The 24,941-nt window shown below is 45.5% G+C and overlaps 2 protein-coding genes across 2 annotated transcripts in view; one reads left to right on the top strand and one right to left on the bottom strand.

The window, feature by feature from the left end:
* LOC111143460 (cilia and flagella associated protein 57) overlaps positions 1–15,665 on the bottom strand; it is a 70,268-nt gene extending 54,603 nt beyond the window's left edge. Inside the window, exons 1-5 of the mRNA XM_022497217.1 lie at positions 15,509–15,665; positions 10,231–10,547; positions 8,589–8,875; positions 6,622–6,829; positions 3,430–3,582 (exon numbers count right to left, since the gene is read on the bottom strand). Of these exons, the coding sequence (XP_022352925.1) occupies positions 3,430–3,582; positions 6,622–6,829; positions 8,589–8,875; positions 10,231–10,547; positions 15,509–15,665 (1,122 nt within the window). The remainder of the gene's footprint in view (positions 1–3,429; positions 3,583–6,621; positions 6,830–8,588; positions 8,876–10,230; positions 10,548–15,508) is intronic.
* Positions 15,666–15,997: 332 nt separating this feature from the next.
* Positions 15,998–24,746, top strand: LOC111143178 (EBNA1 binding protein 2). The gene is made up of 9 exons (XM_022496696.1): positions 15,998–16,332; positions 16,416–16,499; positions 16,702–16,871; positions 17,975–18,098; positions 19,575–19,664; positions 21,346–21,421; positions 21,858–21,951; positions 23,767–23,929; positions 24,036–24,746. Exons 1-9 carry the CDS (start codon positions 16,267–16,269, stop codon positions 24,084–24,086), a joined length of 918 nt encoding a protein of 305 aa, XP_022352404.1. The 5' UTR covers positions 15,998–16,266; the 3' UTR covers positions 24,087–24,746.
* The last annotated feature ends 195 nt before the right edge of the window (positions 24,747–24,941 follow it).

Here is a 24,941-nt window from a genome sequence, read left to right as displayed (position 1 = left end):
TTCTTTGCAACAAGGAAGGATGTTCCCAATGAAAACAAAGCTCAGTTTTAGATTAAGGAATGTTATTTAAATGTCAACACTTTTCAGCAAATTCAAAACAACAACGTTTATACTACTGCCAAGAGGATTGTGGAAGGGCAGAACATGCTGTACTAATCCCTGAAGCTCATTGATGGCATTTGGATTTTGCTTGAGCTATGTATCTAGCCAGGAAACCCAAGTTACTTGCTGTCACTGAAGCGTAGAGCTCCTGAAGTCTCTTGGTACATCAATGACAACATTCTGAAAAATCAATAGACTAGATTGGTCTAGTGCCATCTGGCCACCCTGTGACTGGTGCAAGCCAAGGACTCTTAACTGGAAGGAACTGTATTGCCATGTAGAATCTGAACCCAAACACTCTGAGGCTACCCACCAAGGCAGTGGAGACTCAAGCTTGTGCTAACTTTAGGGTACAGGATAGTTTTAGCTTCCTGTGAACATTTGTAACCACTGCTTCAATCACTTCCCACCTCCTGCCACCTGCCACTGCTATCTGTCCTTAGCTGTGAGCCTCTCCTTACTACGCCAATAGCTGGCATTTTTGAGTGTAGTTTGATATTTTGTAATTGAAAGTTCATTTCAAAAGCAGAAAAAGATAAAAAAATATTAAAGCAAGGAAAAGTGTCATTGAAAAAAAAAGAAAGAAAGATCTCAGACTTGTTTTAATTTGCATTTTTGTACACATAGGCACCAGAAATTGCTTGTGAGAGTGACCAGGTATTGGATTCAAAGTACGAAGATTTCACAGTGGCCATTATAGATCTGTTCAGAGAACTAAAGAAAACCATAATTAAAGAAGTAAAGAAACTTTTGATAACAATGTCACATCAAATAGGGAATATCAAAAAGGGATAAAAATTATTTAAAAAATAGAAATTCATTGTTTATAGCAGCAATGTCCACAATAGCCAAACTATGGAAAGAACCTAGATGTCCATCAACAGATGAATGGATAAAGAAGATGTGGTATATATACACAATGGAATACTATGCAGCCATCAAAAGAAATGAAATCTTGCCATTTGCAACAATGTGGATGGAACTAGAGGGTATTATGCTGAGCGAAATAAGTCAATCAGAGAAAGACAATTGTCACATGATCTCCCTGATATGAGGAATTTAAGAAGCAAAGTGGGGGGTTTGGGGGGTAGGGAAGGAAAAAATGAAACAAGATGGGATCAGGAGGAAAACAAACCATAAAAGACTCCTAATCTCACAAAACAAACTGAGGGTTTCTGGGGGGAGGAGGGGTATGGAGAGGGTGGTTGGGTTATGGACATTGGGGAGGGTATGTGCTATGGTGAGTGCTGTGAAGTGTGTAAGCCTGACAATTCACAGACCTGTACCCCTGGGGCAAATAATACATTATATGTTAATTAAAAAATAAAATAAAATAAAACTAATAAAAAAATAGAAATTCATGGGGGTGCCTTGGTGGCTCAGGTCAGTTAAGCTTTTGACTCTCGATTTCAGTTTAGGTTATGATCTCAGGGTTGTGAGATTGAGCCCTACATCAGGTTCCACATTGGGCATGGAGCCTCCTTGAGATTCTCTCCCTCTCCCTTTGCCCACACCCCACCCCTGCTTGTGTATATGCTCTCTCTCTCTCTCAAAAAAAAAAAAAAAAAAAAAAAAAAAAAAAGAAAGAAAAGAAAGAAAAAAATTCTGGGGGTGAAAAATAAAATTAACCGGAGTAAAAAATCTACTAGAGGGACTCAAAAGAGATCTGAACTAGCAGAAGAAAGAACTAGTGAAGTTAAAGACAGATCAATAAAGATTACACAATCTGAAAAACAGAAAAAAGAATGAAGAATAATGAACTGAACTGCAGGTCAATGTGGAACACCATTAAACACACCAACATACGTACAATGGGAATACCAGAGAGGAGGAGAAAGAGAAAGGAGCAGAAAAATATTTGAATAAATAATGGCTGAAAACTTCCCAAGCTTATTGAAAAATATTAATGTACACATCCAGGAAGCTGAATGAATTCCAAGAAAGATAAACACGAAGAGATCCACAGACATGTGATAGTAAAAATATCAAAAACTGAAGACAAAAAAAAAAAAAAAAAAAACAACAAACCTTGAAAAAACCAAGATCAAAATGATTGCTCAGTTACAAGGGAATTCCAACAAGATAACAGCAGATTTCCCAGCAAAAATAATAGAAGCCAAAAGGGAGTAGAATAACACATTCAAAGTACTCAAAGGAAAAATTGTCTATCAAGAATTCTATATCGGGCAAAGCTCTGTCTTAAAAATGAAAGGGAAATAAAAACATCCCCAACAAGCACGAAAAGAGTTTACTGCTTGTAGACTTGCCTTATAGGAAACACTAAAGGAGATTCTTCACGTTGAAAACAAGTGACTCCAGAGAGTAGTTTGAATCCATCAAAAAATACAACACCAGTAAAGGTAGCATGTCATTATAAAAGATAATATAAACACATATTTCCTCTCCACTCTTCTTTAACTTCAGTGGAAAAGCCACTATATAAAAAAATACATATATTATGCTTTGTTGGGTGCATGGAAATATATTTGCCAATAACAACAAAAAGAAGGTAGGCGGGAGCAAATCTGCACTGGGCTAAGGAAGTGACTTCAGATGGTACTTCAAATCCACAGGGACAAGCAAAAAAGAACCAGAAGCAATGACAATGCTCTAAAATTGACTCTGGTAATGGCTGCATGACTGTAAATACACTCAAGACCACTGAATTGTACACTTTAAATATGTGACTTGTATACTATGTGAATAAATACCAATAAATACTCAATAAAACTATTATTTAAGAAAAAACACCACTGCTGAGAAAGATAGGTTAAAATCTCCTACTCTGATTGTAGATGGTCTATTTTCCTTGTTGTTCTGTCAAATTTTGCTTTATGTATTTTGAGTGCATGCTATCAGGTGCATACAGTTTTAAAATTATCTTCTCAGTGAAGTGAACCTTTTGGTAGTTCAGAGTGATTCTCTTTAACAGTATTTTTTTGTTCTGCAGTGTCTGCAGTGTCTTTATGCTAGCTTTCTTTGTTATTTAAAGCCAAAAAAGGAAAAATAAACTTCTTTATATATGTACATCTTTGTGTCCATGAGCAGCTATAGGAGTACATTGAATTCTCCTAAGTGCATCCACAGGGTTAAAGGAAATGTACAATTTAAACCTGACAGACAACTCCAATGTGTCCTCCAAGAAGGCTGCAAGCAATCACAATCCCACTGAGAGTGGAGTATGTCTACAACGAAATCTTAAGATTAGAGTTTCTTTTGCTCTTATGAAGAGGCTGAATGAGCCAGGCTCAGCAAATCTGGATTAAAAGCTGCCCACATGGTCACCAGTCCTTGGGCTGGAGGGAAGCGTTGCTGGGGAAGACTCACCTTGCTGATCTCTGTCAGGGACATGGTGATGCTATAGAGTTGGTTCTTGCTGGTGCTGGCAACCAGGGTTTCCTCTGAGGGACTGAAGCACAGGCAGAGGATGTCCTGCTTGTCAGACTGACTTGGCTCATTGCTCTGTGGGTCTACAGGAATCTGCCCAAGATGCAAGACAACTGTTAGGAATGTTCCCATATCATCAATCAGTGTGCCCCTGGACTTCCAGTGTTCTCTCAGAGACTTTTAGCTCCCAGACTCCCAGACCAGGATGCTTCCCAGGACCCTCCTCAGATGTGGAAAGGGAGGGCTTCAGTCACTTTGGTTTCTGTGGGGTTTGTATTCACCCTTATGTGATGACTGGCTGACTACGGGACAGCAGCACGTATGAAAATGATCTCTCTACATCTCAGTTTGAGATCGCCTCTGAAAACAAGTGTTTGTTTAAATCCCACCCTTGCCCATCTGTCGGAAGCCCAGTGTGGATGTCACCTCATCAAGCACACTTTGTGCATCTCAGGGCAGCAGAGGGGAAGGTGACGGCCCTTCTTCCATGTGGGGCAGGTGACAGGGCAGAGAAAGGACAAGGGGTCACACAGCAGCCCAGCCAGCAGTCCCTGAGAGGGCCGGGAGTTGCCAAGTTGACATTGTAACATTAGATTTCCTTTTCCCCTGCCATTGCTTTTTGTCTGCTAACAAACTTCTTGAAAGGTTGGCTTGCACATACTGTCTCCACATCCTTACCTCCCACTCAGTTCTCCCTTCCTTCTACTGTATCATTTATTGAGTGTCCTCATCAACCGTAGAAATTTCCTTCTCACCAGAGCCAGAGGCTCCTGCTCAGTCCTCATCTTCTTGACTTTTCTAGATCCTGCTGCAGTGATGGCAGCACCTGCCTCCCCAGGGGCCAGGACACCAGGTTCTCCTGCTTCCCTCCCTCTGTCTGGAGTTCTTGTATCCCCTCTATTCCTTCTTCCCATAGTCAATGCCCCCTGTTCTGCCAGGACACTGAGGGCTCTGGGAGGGAGAAACAGCCTGTCCTGTCCTGGGCTGGGTGGGCCCTAACATCCCCTCAGTGTGCTCACCAGGGAGCCGTCCTCTGCTGTCACATTTATGACACTGTGTAAAGCCGAATGGGAACCCACAGACTGAGGACTTTGTCTGTGTCCCAGTGCCTGGCATAGTACCTAGTGCACAGCAGTGCTCAGGGAAAGAGTGTGTGCTGCCTTGCTGTTCTCCTCCAGAGACAGTGAGGTCCTTGGGGGAAGCAGCCATGACTGACACATCCAGCTCGGGCATCAAGCCTGGAGCCTGGGCCATAGCAGGTACGCAGCAGCCATCTGTTAGATGAGTGAGTGAATGGCCACCACTTCTCAGGGTCCTCTGCTGGGTTCTTCTTCGGTCTCAGACTCCAAATTAGGAAATACTAAGTTTTGTCCTCAGTCCTCTTTTTCTCCATCTCTATATTTTATCTGTCAGTGATTTTACCCAATATGAGGGTTTTAATGAAAGCAACAGTAGTGAAATTAATCACGATGATAAATTCTTAAAATAGTGCACATAAAGCATCAGCTCTGTGCCAGACACAACCTAAGCACTCCATGTGTTGTGTGTGTGTGCATGCGTGCGCGTGTGCATCTGTGTGTACATACTGATCTCATTCCCAAAGTCCTACCCACATTGCCAACCAATGAGTTACTTTATTCTGGGGTCCGGTAAAATGTTAACTTCCTCAGCAAGGCCTCCCCAAGCTACTCTTGGGGAGTATAATAAATCCTTTCCTGGCTTTATTTGCTTCACGGTGTTGATCCCCATGTGACAATCAGTTCATATCTGTTTGCCTGGTGACTGTGCTCTCTGGACAGGCTCTTAGAGTGCTTGCTTCCTTCCTGCCCCCAGCCCTGAGCACAGAGCCTGGCTCGTGGTAACCCTCAATATACATTCGTGAATAGAACAAGCAAACAAAAGCATGAATTGCTTTGAAAGTAGGTAACTCAGACTCCTAGGAATTCCCCTTGGTTCCCACTCATCTAACTCATATCCCCCATTTTCCTACCACTGGCAACTTTTCCTAGGCATCTAGTCTCCAAGCCGAGGCTTCATCTGTGGGAGCTCCTTATCTCTGGCTGTCCACATCCACTCAGGGAAAGTTCTACACACTTAACCTGCACAAAGGCTCTTCTCCCTCCCACTCTTCTATTCACTGCTGTGACTAGACCTCACTACTGCTTGGCTGGACTAACACAGCCTCTTCAAGGATTCTGAGGCATGACAGTGGTAATGGGTATCATCTAAGGAGCACCAAGCACTGGTCACATCATTTACACAGGTGTTGCTTCCTCCTTTTGGTAACCACCAGGGATGGGCTACTTTCTCAGGGAAGAAACAGAGGTTTTGCTGGAGTCAACAGCTCGTCTCAAGTCACTCCGCCAATAAGGTCAGAGTCAAGGCTGGCTCCTTCATTGTGTCTGTAGCCACAGCACATCCAGTGCCTCCAAGTGCCCCCGCCCCTCACTACACACCACGGACGGATTGGTTTTCTTAAGTGTAATGCTTCTGCTGAATCATACACACTCCTTCGGCTGGCATTTGAGATCTTTCACCAGCCTCAGCTCCCATCTTTTCCTTTCGAGTGATTTCAGTTCCTCTCCATGGGAAGCAGAGCATCTCCCAGATATGCCACCTGCTCGCTGTCCATGATGCCTCTGACTCACCTGTTCCTTCCACCTGCAATTCCTAACCTGTTCCCTCCCGTCACTTGTTATCCTTCCTCGAGGACCCCTCCCCAGAGATTCCCACCAGACACCCAGAGCCTTCCTGGATCTTCCCCAAGCACAGACGATCTCTCTCGATAGCGGTTTGTATCACTTATTCCACAAACATTTACTGAACGCTTCCTGTGTGCCAGACGTTAAATATCAGTATCTATCATAATACGATTTTTATTGGAACACTAAGCTTCAAAGAGAAAACATAACTTGCCAAAGTTCTCTTCCAGAATTCAAATCCAGATCCTCCCAATTTTAAACCCCACTCTGTGCCCCCCATCCTAAAATTACCAACAGGGACTAATGGCTCAAGTCCCCATTTCCACTCAGCACTATAGCCCTTTCCTCCCGGCAAAATCCCTGTCAACGCTCTACTCAAGGAGAATAGGTGCCAAGAGAACCCCAGTTCTGCTCTTCCTCCCCTCCTTACCCGGATTTCCCTACTCTCCCGGTAAAAATCCTTCTCCTCCATCTTCTCAAACAGTAAAACTCTGCCTGGACCAGCAGAACAAGCAAATCCCTTTGAATAGGCTGCAATGGCGAACACCTGGGGCATGGTCAGCTGGTTGAGGCTCCTGGCCAACGTGACCTGTTCGTAGGAAGGGACCGGTGAGCTGATGGTTGGAAATTCAATCAGGCTAGAAAAAGAAAATAGCATATAAGGTTTACAGAGACGATTCCAACAAGGCGAGTTCAGCTCGGGATGAGAAGGAAGGGCTGTCTTTGGGTGTGGGAGAAATCACCCATTGTGAGTCCCATAACCTAAATGCTACCCTTTGGCCTTGGACTGCTACACAAACTCCAAAGACTGGAAGGTCACCCATTTATTTGCTAGTCTTACCCAGCCTGTGTGGTCACTATTATTACTACAGTTGTTCCATCCATTATTGTCCTCCTTTTTAGGAAAAAGTGGCTCAGGGAGTTTTCTAGGATACACAACTAATAAGTGGGAGGGCTGAGAATTGAATCCAGGGATCCATTTTCTCCCTCCCTCCCTATTTCCTTCCTCCTTCTCTCCCTCCCGTTCTTCTCTCCCTCCTTCCTTCCACATAACAAATATTTATTGGAATTATACTGTGTTAACAACTCTGTGAAACAATGGTAAGTAAGATGGCATAGTTCCTGCCCTCAGAAGCGTAGAGTCTAGGGGACAACGCCCAAGGACCATTAGGGAACAGCTGCGTGGGATGGGAGCAGCCAGTCGGCAAGTAGCAAGGATTTTCTGAGGTCATTTACAGAAGAGATACACGAAACCTGAGATGAGCAGAGACTGAGAACTCCCAGCTGATCTGAGGAATGGACAGGAGTATGTCACTGTGTGAATGTGTCTGGGGGACGGGGGTAGGGGTAACTACACATGACCAAGGCCAGAAGCAAGAGTGCATGAGACATGCGTGGTAGATAGAGGCAGGAGTGCATGCTCTAGGTGTAAAGATGGGTCAGAGCAGCAGGGAGACACGTGGACCAGGTTCAGGAGTCTGGGCTTTATTCTTAGAGCACCAGACCACAGCAGGATTAGGAACACGGCAAACTGGAGGGCAGGGGGACTTATTAGGAAGCTCTTAATAAAATCACGACAGAAAAAGGAGAGGTCCTATGTGAGGGGATGGTGGACTGAAAATTACACAAGGAGAAGACTTTATCATATGTCATGTGCTGGAGGGCTCAGTCTCCAGAGCCGGGCAGACAGTATTATGATCTTGGGGTTTATGTATTATCTCTGAGGCTCTGTTTGAGCCTCATTGTCCTTTGTAAAATGGGCATGATAATAGTATGCACCACGTAGGGTAAGACTCAAATGAGAATACACAAAGTCACAAAGTGCTTAACACAGTGTCTAGTACATGCAATGGCACATCCTAATATGTTTGAGATATGACTATTATTGGCTGTAGTAAAGGTAAACTTGACCTGAGCCCCACTTTACCCCATATGCTTTTGTCAGATTTACCAACAACTTCCCTGTAATTCTTTGTGGGTCTGCTGGCTCATTTCAAATTGTGAGGTCCTTGAGCACCCGTGTCCCTAGCACAGAGCAATGTATTGCATACTACAGGGGCTCAGTGGCCAGTCACTGAGTTGAATCAGAAAATTAGGTAGCCACTAGAAAATGTCCGTTTGAAAATCTGTGGTTTTGAAGACTAATCATGCTGAAATGGTTATAAAATGAGAGTAGGTATAAAAATAAAAAGAATTGTATCTAGGCTGTGGTCGTAACTGTTAAATTTGTGCGTGAATACAGATGAACACGAGAAAGGCAGAGGGAAGATGAAAAGAGTTGATTTTAAGGTGGGAGGGGGTTCTGAGTAACTTTAAAAGAAAGCTATTTTTGGTGTAAGGCTATTAGGACGACGAGCATATTTTCACAGGAGCACCAGCCCAGAGGGGCACCATTACCTCTCGGATTCCTGGATCTTCCCCAGGTTCTTGGTTTCACTGGAGAGCTCCTTGACCATTATACTTGTCTCCCAGCGTTGATCTCCAGATTCAAAGAGGAAGAGCTTGCCTGTATCGGTGCCAACGATGATCTTGTCCTCAGACACCCAGGCGTGGGCTAGATAGTTTTGGGACTCTCCCCTCTGAAAATTGGTTTGCTTCAGGGTTCCCTCAGCAAAACGGAGGAGCTTAAACATCCCATTTCCAGTGACACAAACCTGAGTGTTATCCTGGGGATTGAAGCTTACCTGTAAAATGGGAAAGGATCAAACTTACTTTGATGGAATTACCTCTCATTTCACGAATATTTATTCCCGGTAGCCCAGAGTAGCCTTTAAACATCACGAAATCATGGTAAGTTTTGATACCGTATTTGACAAGAGCACAGTTTCATCATATTTGTAGAGCCCAGCATCTTAAACTAGGAAACCTACAGAGATCATTTACCAAGGCCAAAAAGGAGATAAGCAGGTCTTGACAAAATGGAACAAAGCCTCAGCTGGAAAAGGGGGGCTCTGGTGGGTTTACGTGCCCTGCCCAGGGGGAAAGGGACCATGTCAGTGATAGCTACGCAGTCTCCCACCAAATGGGATGTATTGTAATAGCAGTCAACCTGCATCCCTACTACAACTGATGGGCTGTAATTTATTCAACCCTGTATTCCCAGTGCTGGGTTCATAGCGGGCGTCCCATAAATGTTCACTGAATCTAGCGGATCTAGAATCTACATTCTAGAGGATGTACTCTACTCTGTTTAGAGAGGCTGGGCCCGACCTCACCAAGACCTAGACGAAATAATCTTCCAGCTCTCTTGCCTTTGGTCTGATTCTGTGGTCACCAAGTAACCTCTGATTACTCATTTCACCTCCTGAGTTCTCTGTTGCTAGGGAGGAACTGCACCAGGTAAATGATGGGAGCATCCTCGTTGTCACATGCTGGGGTTGCCATCAGCCTCTCATGAGAATAATGCAGTCCATTCCTGAGACACTGACTGGCTCCTATCTCTGAACAGGAGCAGATCTGAGTTCTTGAATTGTAAAGCTGAGTACCAGATCCTAGCCTGGGGTGACAGCACCAAGATAAAACCTCCTTGGGACCCCTTGCTTAAGCAATCAATCAGCCTTTGCAAGGATCCTCTTTGCTTTACCCTCAAACCATAATGGCAAGTTCCACTCCCCACATAATTGCAATTTCATGGACAGGTTCCTCAAGGTGTACCACTTCGCATTACATTCTTAAAATCTTCCCACTGCCGGAAGAGGCCAGGACCAGCAAGACAAAGTGAGTTCTCAATCCATCTCGGGGCCCAATCTGGGAAAGCAGTTCTGGGCCACAGGAAAGAAGACAGGCACTGCGGACAGGGACTCCAGCCCCCACCACCCTACTACCTGTGTGATCTTAGGTGAGAGGCTTAACCTCTAGGAGCCTCAGTCCTCTCATGTATAAGAGGACGATAATAATCATACAGACCACGTGTGGTTTTTGAGAGACTAAATTTAGAAATGCAAATGAAATCAGCACTGTTGCCGGCACACAGAAAGCATTCCATCAAGCTTACACTATTTTTCATAACTTGCATGTTACTTGTTATGCGGGAAAGTACCTGGTAGGCAGCATTGTTCTGAGAGTCAGTTCTAATCATAGCCATTACTTTCTGTTTTTCCCACAGCCAATAGACAAGGTTTGACTCTGGAGGTGATGTCTGAGTCAACAGGTATTTGGAGTCTGGAGAAAAAGCCATGCTAATAAACCTCTGAACGGGGAAGTCAAAATTGTTAAGGATTTTGCGCTTCCGACAAGGGATGGATGACAGTTCATAAATGGTGATGATGGGTTTTTCTTGCACAGTCTCGGAGATAGCAAGATATCGCCGATTGGGACTGATGGACAAGGCCAGCATGCCCTGACTCTTGTCTGAGCCTGTGAACAGAGGTAAAGGCGGATAATGAGGGCACATGGTGCTTTCACCATGACTTGATATGAACCAAGCACAGTGGTGGCAGGTTTGCAACATGGGAGAAAGGCACAGAAAGAGTACCTGTCAATCCCTGTAGCTCCTTGGTACCACTATGGGGTATTAGGAAAATGACGAGGATGGGTACCTGACTGAGGCTGAGGTAGAAGAAGTTATGGAAGGATGCCAGGAGGACCAGGTGGGGCAGGTGGCAGGAAAAGCTAAGGTGTGGATGTGAGAAAGGGTACAGATGGTAGAGAACTAAGAACAGTGGGGTGTGGTTGGAGAGTCACACGTGAGCCAGGGGAAACCAAAGGTGGGTCTGGAGGGGTGGAATAGGGTGGGCCTTGATGCTCAGAGCCACCAGCACTCAATATTCCTCTACTTTTGAGGCAGAGAGGCCAAATACTGGGGTCCCCAGGCTCTCTCGCAGTTAGGTCATCTATGTGATGTTCTGACCATGAGACAGTCACAGAAATCTGCTGGACAGGCTTTATAGCAAAGCTTGTGCATTCTCAAAAACCAGAGATGGATGCATTCTACCCCTAATTTTCCTGGAACATGTCGGTGCCATCTGGAGATAGAGCAGTCACCTTGCAACCAGGAGGTACCAGGCACAAGAATAGAAGTTGTGGTCTAGAAAGCAGAGGCTGAGGCAAAGGTGAAGTGCCAAATACTTTATCTGGGAGATGAAATGGCCTGTGTTATGATGTTCATGGATCCCTTCTTCCATTAATGGTAACAATTAGTAAAATGGTTTAAAAAATAAAATGGTTAAAATTGCATTTTATGATCACATTGGTATAAAGAAGAATGTAATGCAGATTGGATTTATTATTATTATATTCATTTTCTTGAGTGTCTAAAAGTATTAGCAGCCCAAGCCTCTGTGCCTCCCGCGCTGTGTGGAGAAGCTGGCGGGGATTCAAGCCCAGGGCAGGGAGGGTGAGTGAGGCAGGGGACAGGCGCTAACCCTGATGCCCTGGGCCCCCTCTGTTGTGCTTTACAACGAGCTGCGGCAAGTCCATTAGTAGGACCTCTCTGGAAGGGCTGCAGAGAGTCACTGAGCCTCAGCAAAGAAGCCAGGTTTTAGGTCACTGGCAGCCTTGTATGAGAGTTTGAACTTCACCACGGAGGCAAATGAAATGCCACAGAGGAATTTTTGGAAGGGTCAGATGTGTGTCATAGAAAGATCCCTCTGGCAACTGTGTGAGAGACAGTCTTGGAGGAAGGGGAGCCGGGGAAGGGGGCAGATTATTTAAAAAAGGGAATGGTAGTGACAAGCGATATGAAGGTTGGGACAGGTGATGAGAGAAATGCTAAGTCAGACCCAGTCGTTGCCTGGGTGAGGCCCGGGAAGGTGAGAAACGAGCAATGACTGACATCTGGTGACGGGAAGTAGGGGAGACAGCTGGGAAGGAACACAGGTAGGGGGCAGTTAGGGGTCATGGTGAAGATGACATCTACTGTTTTTTGCTGAAAACATCCCGTCCAAGGATTGTGTGTGTGTGTGTGTGTGTGTGTGTGTGTTTAAGATTTTATTTATTTATTTATTTGACAGAGAGAGAGAGAGAGAGAGAGAGCACAAGTAGGCAGAGTGGCAGGCAGAGGGAGAGGGAGAAGCAGGCTTCTCGCTGAGCAGGAAGCCCGATGCAGGACTCCATCCCAGGACCCTGGGATCATGACCTGAGCCAAAGGCAGACGCTTAACCGACTGAGCCACCCAGGCGCCCCAAGAATTTTGTTTTTATTCATGTTTATTTGGTTCTAGTTTTTTTCTGATTTCTTTTTTTTTTTAACCCTAAAGTCTTTAATTCATCTTGGGTTCAGGATGGTTAAAGGCATGAAGTGAGGGATTTAAGTTGATTCCCATTTTCCAAATACCTCACTAGTTGTCCCAGCAAAGATTCTTTTTTTAAAATAGTTTTTTAAAAGATGTTATAAATTTGACAGAGAGGGGGAGAGAGAGAGAGAGGAAGAGAAAGAGAAAGAGAGAGCATAAGTGGGCAGAGCGGCTGGCAGAGGGAGAAGAAGAAGCAGGCTCCCCACTGAGCAGGGAGCCCAAGGCAGGGCTCCAACCCAGGATGCCGGGATCATGACCTGAGCCGAAGCCAGATGCTTAACTGACTGAGTCACTCAGGCACCCGCAGCATAGATTCCTAATGCCACCTTAATGATAAATCAAATTCATTTACATATATAAATATATACACTGGGTTTCTGGGATATTTATACCAGCACTACATTATTTTTGTAATCATAGCTTTATCATGTATTTGACAATCTGGCAAAGGAGGGTCTTAAGGGAAGAGAGGGAGCAAAAAAGAAAGGATAAATTCAGTTCTGGATATACTGCGTGGGAGCTACACATGGCAGGACATTTAGGGAAGGAGGTCTAGCCAAGAGCTGTGTACGATTCTACAGCTCAGGGACGGGCTGGGGCTGAAAATGCAGATTTGGGGTAAGAGTCATGTGAGAAGCTGAAACTGTAAAAGCATATATGAGACTGCCTGGAGGAGGCAAAGGAAAATTTCTCCCTCCTTCCTTTTGTGCTCTCACGCCAGGGCCATCCCTGGCATAGCATTTGTCCTGCTCATTTCCAAGTCCTGCTCCTTGGAACACATACCTGTCTGCACAACAACAGTGAGAGCCCCTAGAGGGTAGGGGCCGTGGCTTTCTTGCTCATCCATCCACCCACCCATCCATCCACCCACCCCTCCACCCACCCATCCAATCACCAGTGCCTGACACCAAATGGGTTCTTGATACATGTTGGCTGATTGCAGAGCTTGTAAAATGCTTTTGCGCTGTTTTAACCCAGTCGACGACAGACTCCTCCTTGAAATATTTTCACCTCTTGCATGGATCTCCTCCAATCTATTTGCTTACTCCTTCAAAGACTCTTCAGCTGGCTCTTCCTCGGTTCCCCAGCACCAAATGTAGGAGTGTCCCAGAGGGTACTCTACTGTTTTATAAATACCTTCACCCTTAAGAGGATCTCTGACATTTGAATGATTTTATATTTCATCTCTGTGTGGATGACCTTCAAATTTCTATCACCAGCCTGAACCTCTCTTCCTTGTATCCAGACCCCAAATCAAACTTCTCACTTAATATCTGCATTGCCTCACTAGTGGGCATCTCAATCTTACCATGTCAAGAAATAACCTCCCCCTATTCTCCACAAAACCTGATCTTTCTTCAGTCTTTTCTATCACTGTCCCAACTGCCTGCCACCACCCCACTCCAAGCCAGTGTCTCCTCTTACCTGGTCTCCTGCTTCCTTCCTTGCCCTTCCTTAAATCTGTTCTCTATACAGTAGCCACAGAGTCTATTGAGACATAAGTTAGATCCTGTTACTCTGCTCAGAAGGCCCCCATGGCTTCCTACTTTATCAGAGTAAGAGCCTTTAACCTACAAAGCCCTAGTACTTCTCCAACTGGCCTCCCCCTCCCTACTCCTCCATTGACTCCATTCCAGCCACACTGGCCTCCTTGCTATTCCCCTAACACACTAAGCACCCTCCTAACTCAGAGCCTAAAAGGTGAAAGGAAAAAGTATAAAGTATAAGAGAGACGATATAGGAGGATATATTAATAATCTTGAGGTAGGGAAGAATTCTTGAACAAGTCACAAGAAAAAGGCTGATAAATTTTACTTCATTAAAACTAAGGATGTCTTAAGTCAATCAGAGAAAGACAATTATCATATGATCTCCCTGATATGAGGAAGCTGAGAGGCAACGTGGGGGGTTTGGGAAGTAGGAAAGGAATAAATGAAACAAGATGGGATTGGGAGGGAGACAAACCATAAGAGACTCTTAATCTCACAAAACAAACTGAGGGTTGCCGCGGGGGAGGGGTTAGGGAGAGGGTGGCTGGGTGATGGACATTGGGGAAGGTATACGCTATGGTGAGTGCTGTGAAGTGTAAACCTGGTGATTCACAGACCTGTAACCCTGGGGCAAATAATACATTATATGTTAATCAAAAAATTTAAAAATTTTGGGGTGCCTGGTGGCTCAGTGGGTTAAGCCTCTGCCTTCGGCTCAGGTCATGACCTCAGGGTCCTGGGATAGAGTCCCACATCCGGTTCTCTGCTCAGCAGGGAGCCTGCTTCCCTCTCTCTCTCTCTCTCTGCCTGCCTCTCTGCCTACTTGTGATCTCTGTCAAATAAACAAATAAAATCTTAAAAAAAGGAAATTATTTAAAAAATTTAAAAATTAAAAAAAAAGAAAAAAACTAAGGATTTCTGTTCATCAAGATACCATACAAAAGGAGAAAACACAAGCCCCAAAGTGGGAGAAATTCTATAGAGTATATAAAATGTGCCCATAAATTAATAAGAAAATTACCAAAAAGAGAGAGAGAGAGAGAGAGAGAGAGAGAGAGATGGGTAAAAGAGTTGAACAGGACATTCACACAAGACTAAAAGGAATGGCCCATAAACATGTGACAAGAGATTCATCCTCATTAGTAGCAGAGAAATGCACACTAAAACTACAACAAGATACTCTTTCTCAACCACTAGCTTAGCAAAGAATTAGGAAGTTGGACAATACCAAAGGTTGGAGGCCAGGAAGGAATGGCAACTCTCATGCCCCCTGGTGGAAGTGTGAATTGGTACTAGCGCATTACCCAGTAATTTTAGTCCTGGCTGCTTGCCCTGCATAATCTGCACAAACGGAGGAGCATGCACAAAAGAAGAAACTTTACAGTGGCACGCTTTGTAATAGCAAAAAACTATTGCTTCCCAAGTGTCCATCCACACTAGAATGGATAAACATATTTGAGACATTCGATTCATATGATGGAACACGTATATTTAAGTTGGCCGAAAACCCTTCCTTTCAGTACTCTCGTTGGGTTTATGGGGTCATATCTGGCACCTACGGTTAATGTGTGTGTCAGGATGGAAAGGGTTTTTACCTGGAATGAATTTTTGCCACTTCTGGTCCACATTGTATTTCACACAGTGATTTCCTGAAGGAAATATAATGATCTGCTCATCGAAGAAGAAGATATTGTTGGCCACGTGGGATCGAAGACCAAAAACATGCAGCGACTGAGCCACCACGGTCGACATGGTACCCCACAAAGTTCTGCAGAACATCCCGCGCGCTGGTAAGGGCGGAGACCCGCCCCGCCCCTCCGTCCGGCCCCTGGCCCCGCCCCGCCAAGGCCCCGCCCCAACCCCGCCCCCAACCCCGCCCCGGAGCCCTCCTCCGCTCCCCCAGCCCCTCCAGCGCACTCCTCACGCCCTTTTGCCCGGGGCTTCTTTTTCTCCCTCTCCTTCGCTCCTCCTGGCCGCCTGCTTCTCCACACGACCCCCAGCTACGCGGTCCCACCTTTCCCTCTTTCGCTCCGGATCACCAGACTACTCGTGTATCCAGCGGTAGAACTCCTACGGGTCCCAAGCAATCCTGTCTCTCTCAGACGCTGGGGTGGTTCCTATAGCAACGGCAAGCCGGAAGTGTGATTCTGCAGCCGGAAGCGGAAGTCCCTGTCGAAAAGATCAGCCGCTGCGGAGAACAGTGGTTGCCGGTGCGCTCTGGTCCACGTGGGCCGCGGTGTGAGAGCACGGGCTGGGCGCAGGCAGTCGCGGCTAGAGGCGCCACTTGCCGGCCGAGCGGGCCTCGGGCCGTCCGGCGAGTTAGAGTAGCGTGGACGCGCGCACTCGCTGGGACATGGACACTCCCCCGCTGTCAGGTTCGGACTCGGATTCTGATGATTCTCTGGTCACAGACCGAGAGGTAGGTGTCAGCCGGGCTCGCGGGGCTGGGCGCGGGAGAAGGTCCTCACTCCCCCGGTGCTGACTGCCCACCGTGTTCTGCAGTTGCAGGATGCGTTTTCCCGGGGACTCCTGAAGCCAGGCCTCAATGTCGTGCTAGAGGGGCCGAAGAAGGCTGTGAACGACGTGGTGAGCTCGGGCGCCTGGCCGGGTTCCTGGGACACTGGATGCTCACAAGACACTGTTGTGCTTCTCAGGCGGAGTTCTTGTCCCAGAGAAGACTCAGCCTGCGCAGTGCCAGGAGGGTCAATTCCCGACCCGGTTGTTGGGGGTTAGGGCTTTGTCCGTTGGCCTGTATCCTTGATGCTGGCTCTGTGTCTGGATTTCCTAGAGTGGCCTGAAGCAGTGTTTGGCTGAATTCAAGCGGGATCTGGAGTGGGTTGAAAGGCTTGATGTGACCCTGGGTCCCGTGCCGGAAGTCAGTGGACCTCAGCCAACACCTCAGAATAAGGATCAGAAAGCTGTTGATCCAGAAGATGACTTCCAGCGGGAGATGAGCTTGTATGTTTGTTTTCAGGTGTGGGAGTTATGGGTCCCTGTGCTAGAGGGAGGGGGGTGGGGGGGAAAGTAGTGTACCTGTACTCCTCGGAAGTTGTCATAAGCCTGAGAGTAAGAAAGAGGGCTTCTTTATATTCAAAAGAGCTAAGGAGATTGTGCGTGGTTGAGACAAGAGCCTGCTTGGTCCATCAGTTATACTCCAAAGTCCAGTTTATTTTTAAATTTATTTCAATGTATTTAGTTTTAGAGTTACTTTAGAGTTACTACTTTCAGTTATTTTAACAAAAACTTGCTTCTGTAAGGTTCTTATGTGAACTTTTTCCAGTGACTACATAAGAATTCATAATTGATATTAGTTTGTAAGTTGATGGGTACTTTTATTTTTTTTAAACCACATTGTTTCTTTTTTTTTTAATTTTTATTTATTTATTTATTTGACAGAGAGAGAGAGAGATCACAAGTAGGCAGAGAGGGGGGGAAAGCAGGCTCCCTGTGGAGCAGAGAGCCGGATGCGGGGCTCCATCCTAGGACCCTGAGACCATGACCTGAGCTGAAGGCAAAGGCTTAACCCACTGAGCCACCCAGGCACCCCTTAATGGGTACTTTTAGTGCGGTCACTCTCTCTCTCTCTCTCTTTTTTTTTTAATTCTATTTATTTATTTGACAGAGAAGAAATCACAAGTAGGCAGAGAGGCAGGCAGAGAGAGAGGGAGAAGCAAGCTCCCCGCTGAGCAAAGTGCCCGATGCAGGGCTCAGTCCCAGGACCCTGAGGTCATGACCTGAGCTGAAGGCAGAGGCTTTAACCCACTGAGCCACCCAGGTGCCCCAAGTGCGGTCACTCTTTTAAATGAATTTTTTTTTTTAGCAGAATTCCCCTTCCTCTTTAAAAAGTGCATGGCTAAATTTCTCCTAGATACCAAGTAAAAGAGGTTTTATTGCATTTTGTGTGTGTTCTTGCTGGTGGAAGTCAGATGTTGAGAATTTTTCTGATCATGGATAACTCTGAGGTTATCCTTGTCAGATAGGCAAGTGAGAAGGAATAGAAGGTCTCTCTCTCTTAGCTTATTGCCCAGTTTGTCCCATATCACACTGTCCTCCATCCTCAGCTACCGGCAGGCCCAGGCTGCAGTGTTGGCGGTATTACCCCGCCTCCATCAGCTCAAAGTCCCTACGAAGAGGCCCACTGACTATTTTGCAGAGATGGCCAAGTCTGATCAACAGATGCAGAAGGTAAGAAACAAAGGTTTCCTCTGGAAAGCGAAGACTTTATACTTAAGTGTGGTTAGCTGACTTATCTCTTGTAACTTTTTTTTTTTTTCAAGATTTTATTTATTTATTTGACAGGGAGGGAGAGAGAGTGAGCACAAGCAGGGGGAGCGGCAGGCAGAAGGAGAGGGAGAAGCAGGCTCCCCACTGAGCAGGGTGTTCAGTGGGGCTCAATCCCAGGACTCAGGGATCATGACTTGAGCTGGAGGCTGACGGTTAATTGACTGAGCCACCCAGGCACCTCATCTCCTACAACATTTATTTATTTATTTTTTAATTTTTTAAGATTTTATTTATTTATTTATTTGGAAGACAGAGTGAGCGAGGGAGAGAGAGCACAAGCCAGGTGGAAAGGCAGAGGGGAGAAGCAGACTCCCTGTGGAGCAGGGAGCCAGGTGCAGGGCTCAATCCCAGAACCCTGGCATCATGACCTGAGCTGAAGGCAGACGTTCAACCAACTGAGCCACCCAGGTGCCCCTCCTACTACATTTAAAAAGACTAAGCCCAATAATAGGGAAGTGGTTGTCAGAGGACAATTACTGTAACTGTCTACTTCAGGCTCATGCCAGTCACCACCAATTAGAAAAATATAAGGATGATTTTTTCCCCTAATTTAAACATTTAAGGGGAGGAGAAGTACTATAAGAACTGTGGTATCAGAGATAAAGATGGCCTTTTGCATTTCCTAGCTGGTATGGTCATGGCATGGTGTGTAGAATGAACACACTTCTTGTTCTGCCATTGTCAAGGGCTGGGACTATAACTTGTAAACAGTTCCTTTTTCTCTGGGCCTCAGTGTTCTCTAAGATGAGGGATTAATTAATATCAGATGTAATATAATTTCCAGTTAGATAGAACTTGGGCCTCATTTAACTTTGGGAGGAAGAGAATTGCCAGAATTTAATCCAAGATCTCTTCCAATAGTTGGGTCTCTGGATTTTAGGGAACTCTTGTCTCAGTGGTACTTGGGGAAGCTCATCTAGAGATGAGCTCAGACACATCTCTGTACACTTATCCTGACAAGTGCTTACCCTTTGACTAAAATGGCTGATCTGATGGAAGAGGCTGGGTACGGGATACTGGTTTGAGTTTTTAACGTGTATCTCGTATATTGGAGAAGGGAACTGAGGCTGCATGCTGGTTTCACGAGTCTGCAGACAGTAGGGTTGGGGAGAAGTTTGTTTCTCCTGGCAAGAGTGCAAGCCGGCAGCTTTGCGTAACAGAACAAACAGCACACTGAGATTGGGACGGTCCCTTGCAGGTCCTACCACTGATGCTTTCGGTATCTTGGACAAAGTGCTCAGCCTTTGGGCCTCTTGTCCAAGTTTCCTTTGAGCCCTAGTTTGCAGAACTGGGAAGATCTGGTCCCGCTCCAGTGCACCCTAAATGGTGGTCAGGCCAGACTCAAATAACGTAAGCTGACAACATTTTGTGTTTTAGATTCGACAGAAGCTGCAGGCTAAACAGGCGGCCATGGAGAAGTCTGAAAAGGCGAAGCAACTGCGGGCGCTTAGGAAATACGGGAAGAAGGTGAGAAGGAGAGTATGCGGGCTTAGAATGAGGCCGAGTATCCATCAGGCTGGGGTGCCGGGGTCAGATCTGGTTCCGTGCCGTGTGTGTGTTCCGTCTTGTGTTGATTATCTCTCCTCAAAGAGGCCATCTGTGCTTGGATATAAACACCATCTTTCCTTGACACCAGGGTCTCAAGGGAGGGGTGGTTGGGGGGGTGGTGGTGGCGGGGCATGGTCACTGCTGGGAAATAATTCATTTTGCTGGGCTTCATTGGCACGTCTGTGCAGTGAAGGGGTGGGTCCAGACCAGTGGGGTCCAAACCTGACCTCACAGCACAATCACCAGGGGAAATCTTTCAAAACAGATTTCTAGGCTTCAGAATGTCTGGGAATCTGTGTGTATTGTCTTCCCTTCCCCCCAAAACTTCTCATGTGATTCTGAAATGCATCCAGCTTTGGAGAATCACTGGTCTGGATGACTGAAAAGCCTTTCAAAGAACCATATTATTGATTGTCATCCAACTGAGGGGAAAAATGGCTCTTGTGTGCTTGACCAATGGATGTCTGAGTTCTACTGTAAAATCTAGGGAAACCCTTCTTGGTTTTTTGCCTTTATTTCATGGCCATTTAGGAAAGAAGATGACAGGAGTTAAAGTCAGGGTTGTAGGAAGAAGTGAGTGTGGGGAGGATCAGCGCGAGTGTTCAGACTTTGTCAACATTTTGGACATAAACGTTCATGGTCTGGGGTGCTGAGCTGTTGTCCATATTGGAGTCACTTCATTGACGGGTCCTCCACGGAGTAAGAGTAGATCAGCATCCTATTCTCTGCAGAAGAAGAGCAGCTGTGCATGTATTGGATCGATCTGGTGGTTGACGGCTGAGGTCAACTCAAAGACCTGGGTAGTTGGCAGTAACAGAACCCAACTGATCAAAGGCAAAGACAACTTTTACTTGGGCCTATTAACTCATCATTTGTAATTCGAAGAAATGTCATGGCAGTGGTTCTCAACTGGGGATAATTTTGCCTTACCAGGGAACATTCAGCAATGCCTGGAGACATCTTTGGTGTCATGTCTCGATGGGGAGGGTGCTGCTTGCATCTAGTGGGTAGACGGCAGGGAAGCTGCTAGGTGTCCTACAGTGCCCAGGACAGGCCATCCACCACCCAATAAAGAGTGATCCTGTCCAAGCGGTCAGTAGAATTGATATTGAGAAACCCTGCTTTCAAGTGGAATCATCTGCTTTTGTCCTTACGGCTAGTTTTCTTTTTGTTTTTTTTTTGCGAGATTGTTTCTGTTGATACTTTCTTGCTTACTAACTAACTAAGGGGCTAGATACTTAATCTGAGAATTGGATGTAGGCCTAGATCTAGATGTAAAACTAGACCTAGTTCTGCCGGTAGGATTGTGAAATGGGCTAAGAGTGCAGACTCTGGGGTGTGAATTCAGCTGTGCACTTTCTCACTGTGTGACTCACACAAGTGACTCTCTGTGCTTCATTTTCGGGGGGGTGATAGGAATTTCTACTTCACAGGGTAGTTGAGGAGATAAACTAAGAATATACTTAGAGCCTTAACATAGTTCTGGCACACAGTAAAATTTCAGTGGTGATGGTAGCACAGCATTGTTACCCAGACGATGGAGACACTCATGGGGATGATGGTCTGGAGTGGGTGTGACATCCCTGTGTTCATGTCCCAGGTGCAAACAGAGGTTCTTCAGAAGAGGCAGCGAGAGAAAACACATATGATGAATGCCATTAAGAAATATCAGAAAGGTCAGTATACCTCCCGTCTAAGGATATAGGAGAGTGGGGACAGCTGCTAATTTTAACACCTGTTGCTGTAAAGCCTTGATTGATTTCGAACCGTTGGACCTAAAGTTTGGGACGGCATGGGGAGCAGAATGTGCCTCTTAAAATTGATTTAGCAAGTAACAACCTTCTTTGGAAGCTTCAGCTTTTCTTAAAATGTTTTGGTGCTGGGGTGCCTGGGTGGTTCAGTCGGCTTAGTGTCTGTGCTTAGGTCATGATCCCGGGGTCCTTGGATCGAGCCCTGCATTGGGCTCCCTGCTCAGCGGGGAGTCTGCTTCTCTCTCTCCCTTTGCCACTCCCCGTGGTATGCTTGTTCTCTCTCTCTTATTTATTTAAATAAATAAAATCTTCAAAAAAATAAAATGTGTTGGTGCTGATCAAAGTACCTGTTCACCCCTAGGCTTTTCTGATAAACTGGATTTCCTTGAGGGGGATCAGAAGCCTGTTGCACGGAGAACGAAGGAAGGAGCAAAAGGCCAGCAGATGAAGAAGGGGTATGAGGGGTTTTGCTTTGGCTTTGTGGTGGGTACTGGGCACGCAGTGTGTGAGCACAGTGGGGAACTCCCCAGGAGTGGCCTCAGAGCTGAGAGACCACAGTGCTGTCTATGGCCAAGGCTCATAGGCCTTTGGGATGGGTCCTTTTAGCCCTATCAGTCTTGGAAGGTTAAAGTAGGGTGACTTAGGGGGCGCTTGGGTGGCTCAGTCAGTAGAGCATTTGACTCTTGATCTTGGGGTCATGAGTTTAAGTCCCACGGTGGACATAGAGCTTACTTTAAAAAATAACTAACTACACAACAACAACAACAAAACCCTGACATAGGGTGATCTAAGGACTTGGCACATTTTAAGTGAATACTCAGTAAAAGTTGATTCCACATCTCACGGTACGATGGTTTGGAGTGTAGACCTAGGGTTCGGGTCTAGAGTTTGCCATTTTGGGTAGCTTTGAGCAAGTTACTTGACCTTCCTAAATATTAGTTGCCTCATCTGTGAAAATGAGAAAATAGTATGCCCTCATAGCACTATGCAGATTTAAAAGGGCTAATGGCGGATATTATTATTTTCTTCTTAGTTTACCTTTATGCATCCCTGGACACCAGGCCTGGGGGAAATGATAATTTCTGTAGAATATATTAATACCATGATAAAGGCATTTAAGACATAGTGCAGAAGCACATTTTAGAAATAGCTGACCTGGTCTGGAGATCAGGGTGTGAGGATGGCTCTCTGGAGGAGGGTCCCACCTGAGCCTAGTCTGAAAGATAAGCAAGAAGAATTAACCAGAATAGGAGAGACACAGGTTTCAGCTTCAAGAATGAAGAAAGCAAATGAGCAGAAGCATAGAGATGAGAGCAGCAGGTTTGTGTATAAGGAATTGCAAGCATTTGGTACTGCGGGGAGTGCAGTGTGGGGCAGTCTCGGAGAGGTGAGATGTAGCTGGAGGGGCACCTGGGCTGAGTCACAGACGCAATGTTTGCCTTGTTCCGAAGCTTGGGTTTTATCCAGTAGGCAGTGAGGGAGACATTGATGGCTTTACTCAAAATAATGAACGGGTCATAGTCATGTGTTTGAAAAACTGTAGTGGTACTTGTGTAAAGGATGGACTTGAGGGAGGCAGGGAAACTGACTAGGGGGCTACTACAGAGTCCAGAGAGCAATGATAATGAGCTGAAGGTGGTAACAGGCAGAGAAGAGAAAACGGGTTGAAATATTCAAGAAGTTAAATTAGCAGCACTCCGTAATTGTGTTGGGCGTAGAGAGTGAAAGAGGGAAGAATCAAGGCTGGCGCCCAGGTTTCTAGCCTGGGAGGCTGGAATAGTGGGAGGACCACCAACCTTGAGTCAGTGTTCATATACAGGAGGTGAAACCAGTCTAGGAAGGGAGATGGCATGTGATCTTGGATATGCTGAATTTGAGCTTCCTACGGGATGACCGGTTTTAAAATATATTACATTTGAATGTTAACTGTATATACTATCCTTGAAAGGAGTAGAAACATCTGAGAATGATCTAGCAAGAGTTAGTTAAAATAGAAGCTTTCCAGAAATAAATGTTGAGCCACAAGATACATATGGATCCTTTCTTGGTTCTTGTTTTGTTTTCGTGCTCTAGTAGTTAAAAACCATAAGTAGATGGGCTTGCCTCGGGAGGTTTTAGAGTTAAGGATGTAGGGCCAGGGATGAGATTCTGGGTAACAGTAACATCTAAGAGCTTTTGCTTATAGACTGGAAACTAAGGGTATTGGTGGCCATGGGAATCATCAGGATTTATAGTGCCATGGGTGACCGGTAAGCCTGCTTTTTTTCCAGGCCCAACGCTAAGCGGCGGTATAAAAACCAGAAGTTTGGTTTTGGTGGAAAGAAGAAAGGTTCCAAGTGGAACACGCGCGAGAGCTATGATGATGTATCCAGCTTCCGTGCCAAGACGGCTCATGGCAAGGGCCTCAAGAGACCTGGGAAGAAAGGATCAAATGTAAGTGAGCCATGGGTCCCATCCCACACCTACCTGCGCCCTTCCCTTTCTTAGGGCAGAAGGCCAAGTTGCTGTGTGATCACCTGTGGTATTTCTTTTTCCGTAGAAGAGGCCTGGAAAACGGACAAGAGAGAAAATGAAGAGCAGAACACACTAAACAGCATCTTCGTACTCGAAGAACTAGAAGAAAGGGGTTGCAGACTTGGGATTTCACCAGACAGTTGGATTTCTTCTGTTGGGATCTTTTTGTAAAAAGTTCTTTCAATAAACTAAAAGATTTTCAAAGAAACATAGAATCTTGGTTAAAAACTCAGGAATAAAAGGTGAAAAAGTTACTTTTATATATTAAGATTGCTATTTATTGATAATTTAGGCTTTGAGTCCAAATTGCCTTTCCTTTATGATAGATGAAGATTTAACTTACACCTTCCTCATCCTTCTAATTAACTGTATCATGATTTTAGATAAATCAGGAGTCAGTGGTTATATCATTGTGACTGTTTAAATACCTTCATTGTCAGCCAGATGTACTAGGATAAAATTTCTTTTGTGGTACAGCTTTTGGGTTTTCCTTGAGTTAATTATTACTTTGTATTTTTTCTGTGTGCCTAATTTTCCTTGTAGATCCTTATTTTTCCCTAGACACATGTCATTTTATCCACTTTATAATTTCCTGCTCCAACCTAGGTCTGTCATATAGCTCTCACCCTGTCTCTTCTAGGCCATTTAGATTGGTCTGTTTCCTGGATCCCATCCCCATCTTAGCTTATGCCTTCTTTTTCTATGTACCGTCTTTTAGTATCTTCCTAGGAAAGAGAACTTGGGGACTCCTACCTTTCTGCAGTTGCCTTAAGTTTGGTTGGTGGGAGTTGCCCTGAGATTGTTGCATACTGCCTCCTCTCCCCACTGAGAAGTTGCTGCCATTTCTTCTCTTCTCTCTGGAATCTTTTCTTCTCCTGTGATCTGAAATTCCATGAGGACATGTCTTGGCATGGACCTGTTTTTATTCTTT

The sequence above is a fragment of the Enhydra lutris genome, unplaced genomic scaffold (assembly GCF_002288905.1).
Source record: "Enhydra lutris kenyoni isolate GAN:26980312 unplaced genomic scaffold, ASM228890v2 scaffoldscaffold9, whole genome shotgun sequence".
In the NCBI taxonomy this organism is placed as follows: domain Eukaryota; kingdom Metazoa; phylum Chordata; class Mammalia; order Carnivora; family Mustelidae; genus Enhydra; species Enhydra lutris.
The sequence above is the reverse complement of the archived record's forward strand: the minus strand, read 5'-3'. Positions and strand labels throughout refer to the sequence as shown.

What these genes read in the sequence shown, in the direction of transcription:
- LOC111143178 (XM_022496696.1), top strand. Translation starts at nt 16,267, where the DNA reads ATGGACACTCCCCCGCTGTCAGGTTCGGACTCGGATTCTGATGATTCT. An exon ending in CTCTGGTCACAGACCGAGAG is followed by an intron (nt 16,333 to 16,415) that starts GTAGGTGTCAGC and finishes CGTGTTCTGCAG; the next exon opens with TTGCAGGATGCGTTTTCCCG. An exon ending in TTAGGAAATACGGGAAGAAG is followed by an intron (nt 19,665 to 21,345) that starts GTGAGAAGGAGA and finishes TTCATGTCCCAG; the next exon opens with GTGCAAACAGAGGTTCTTCA.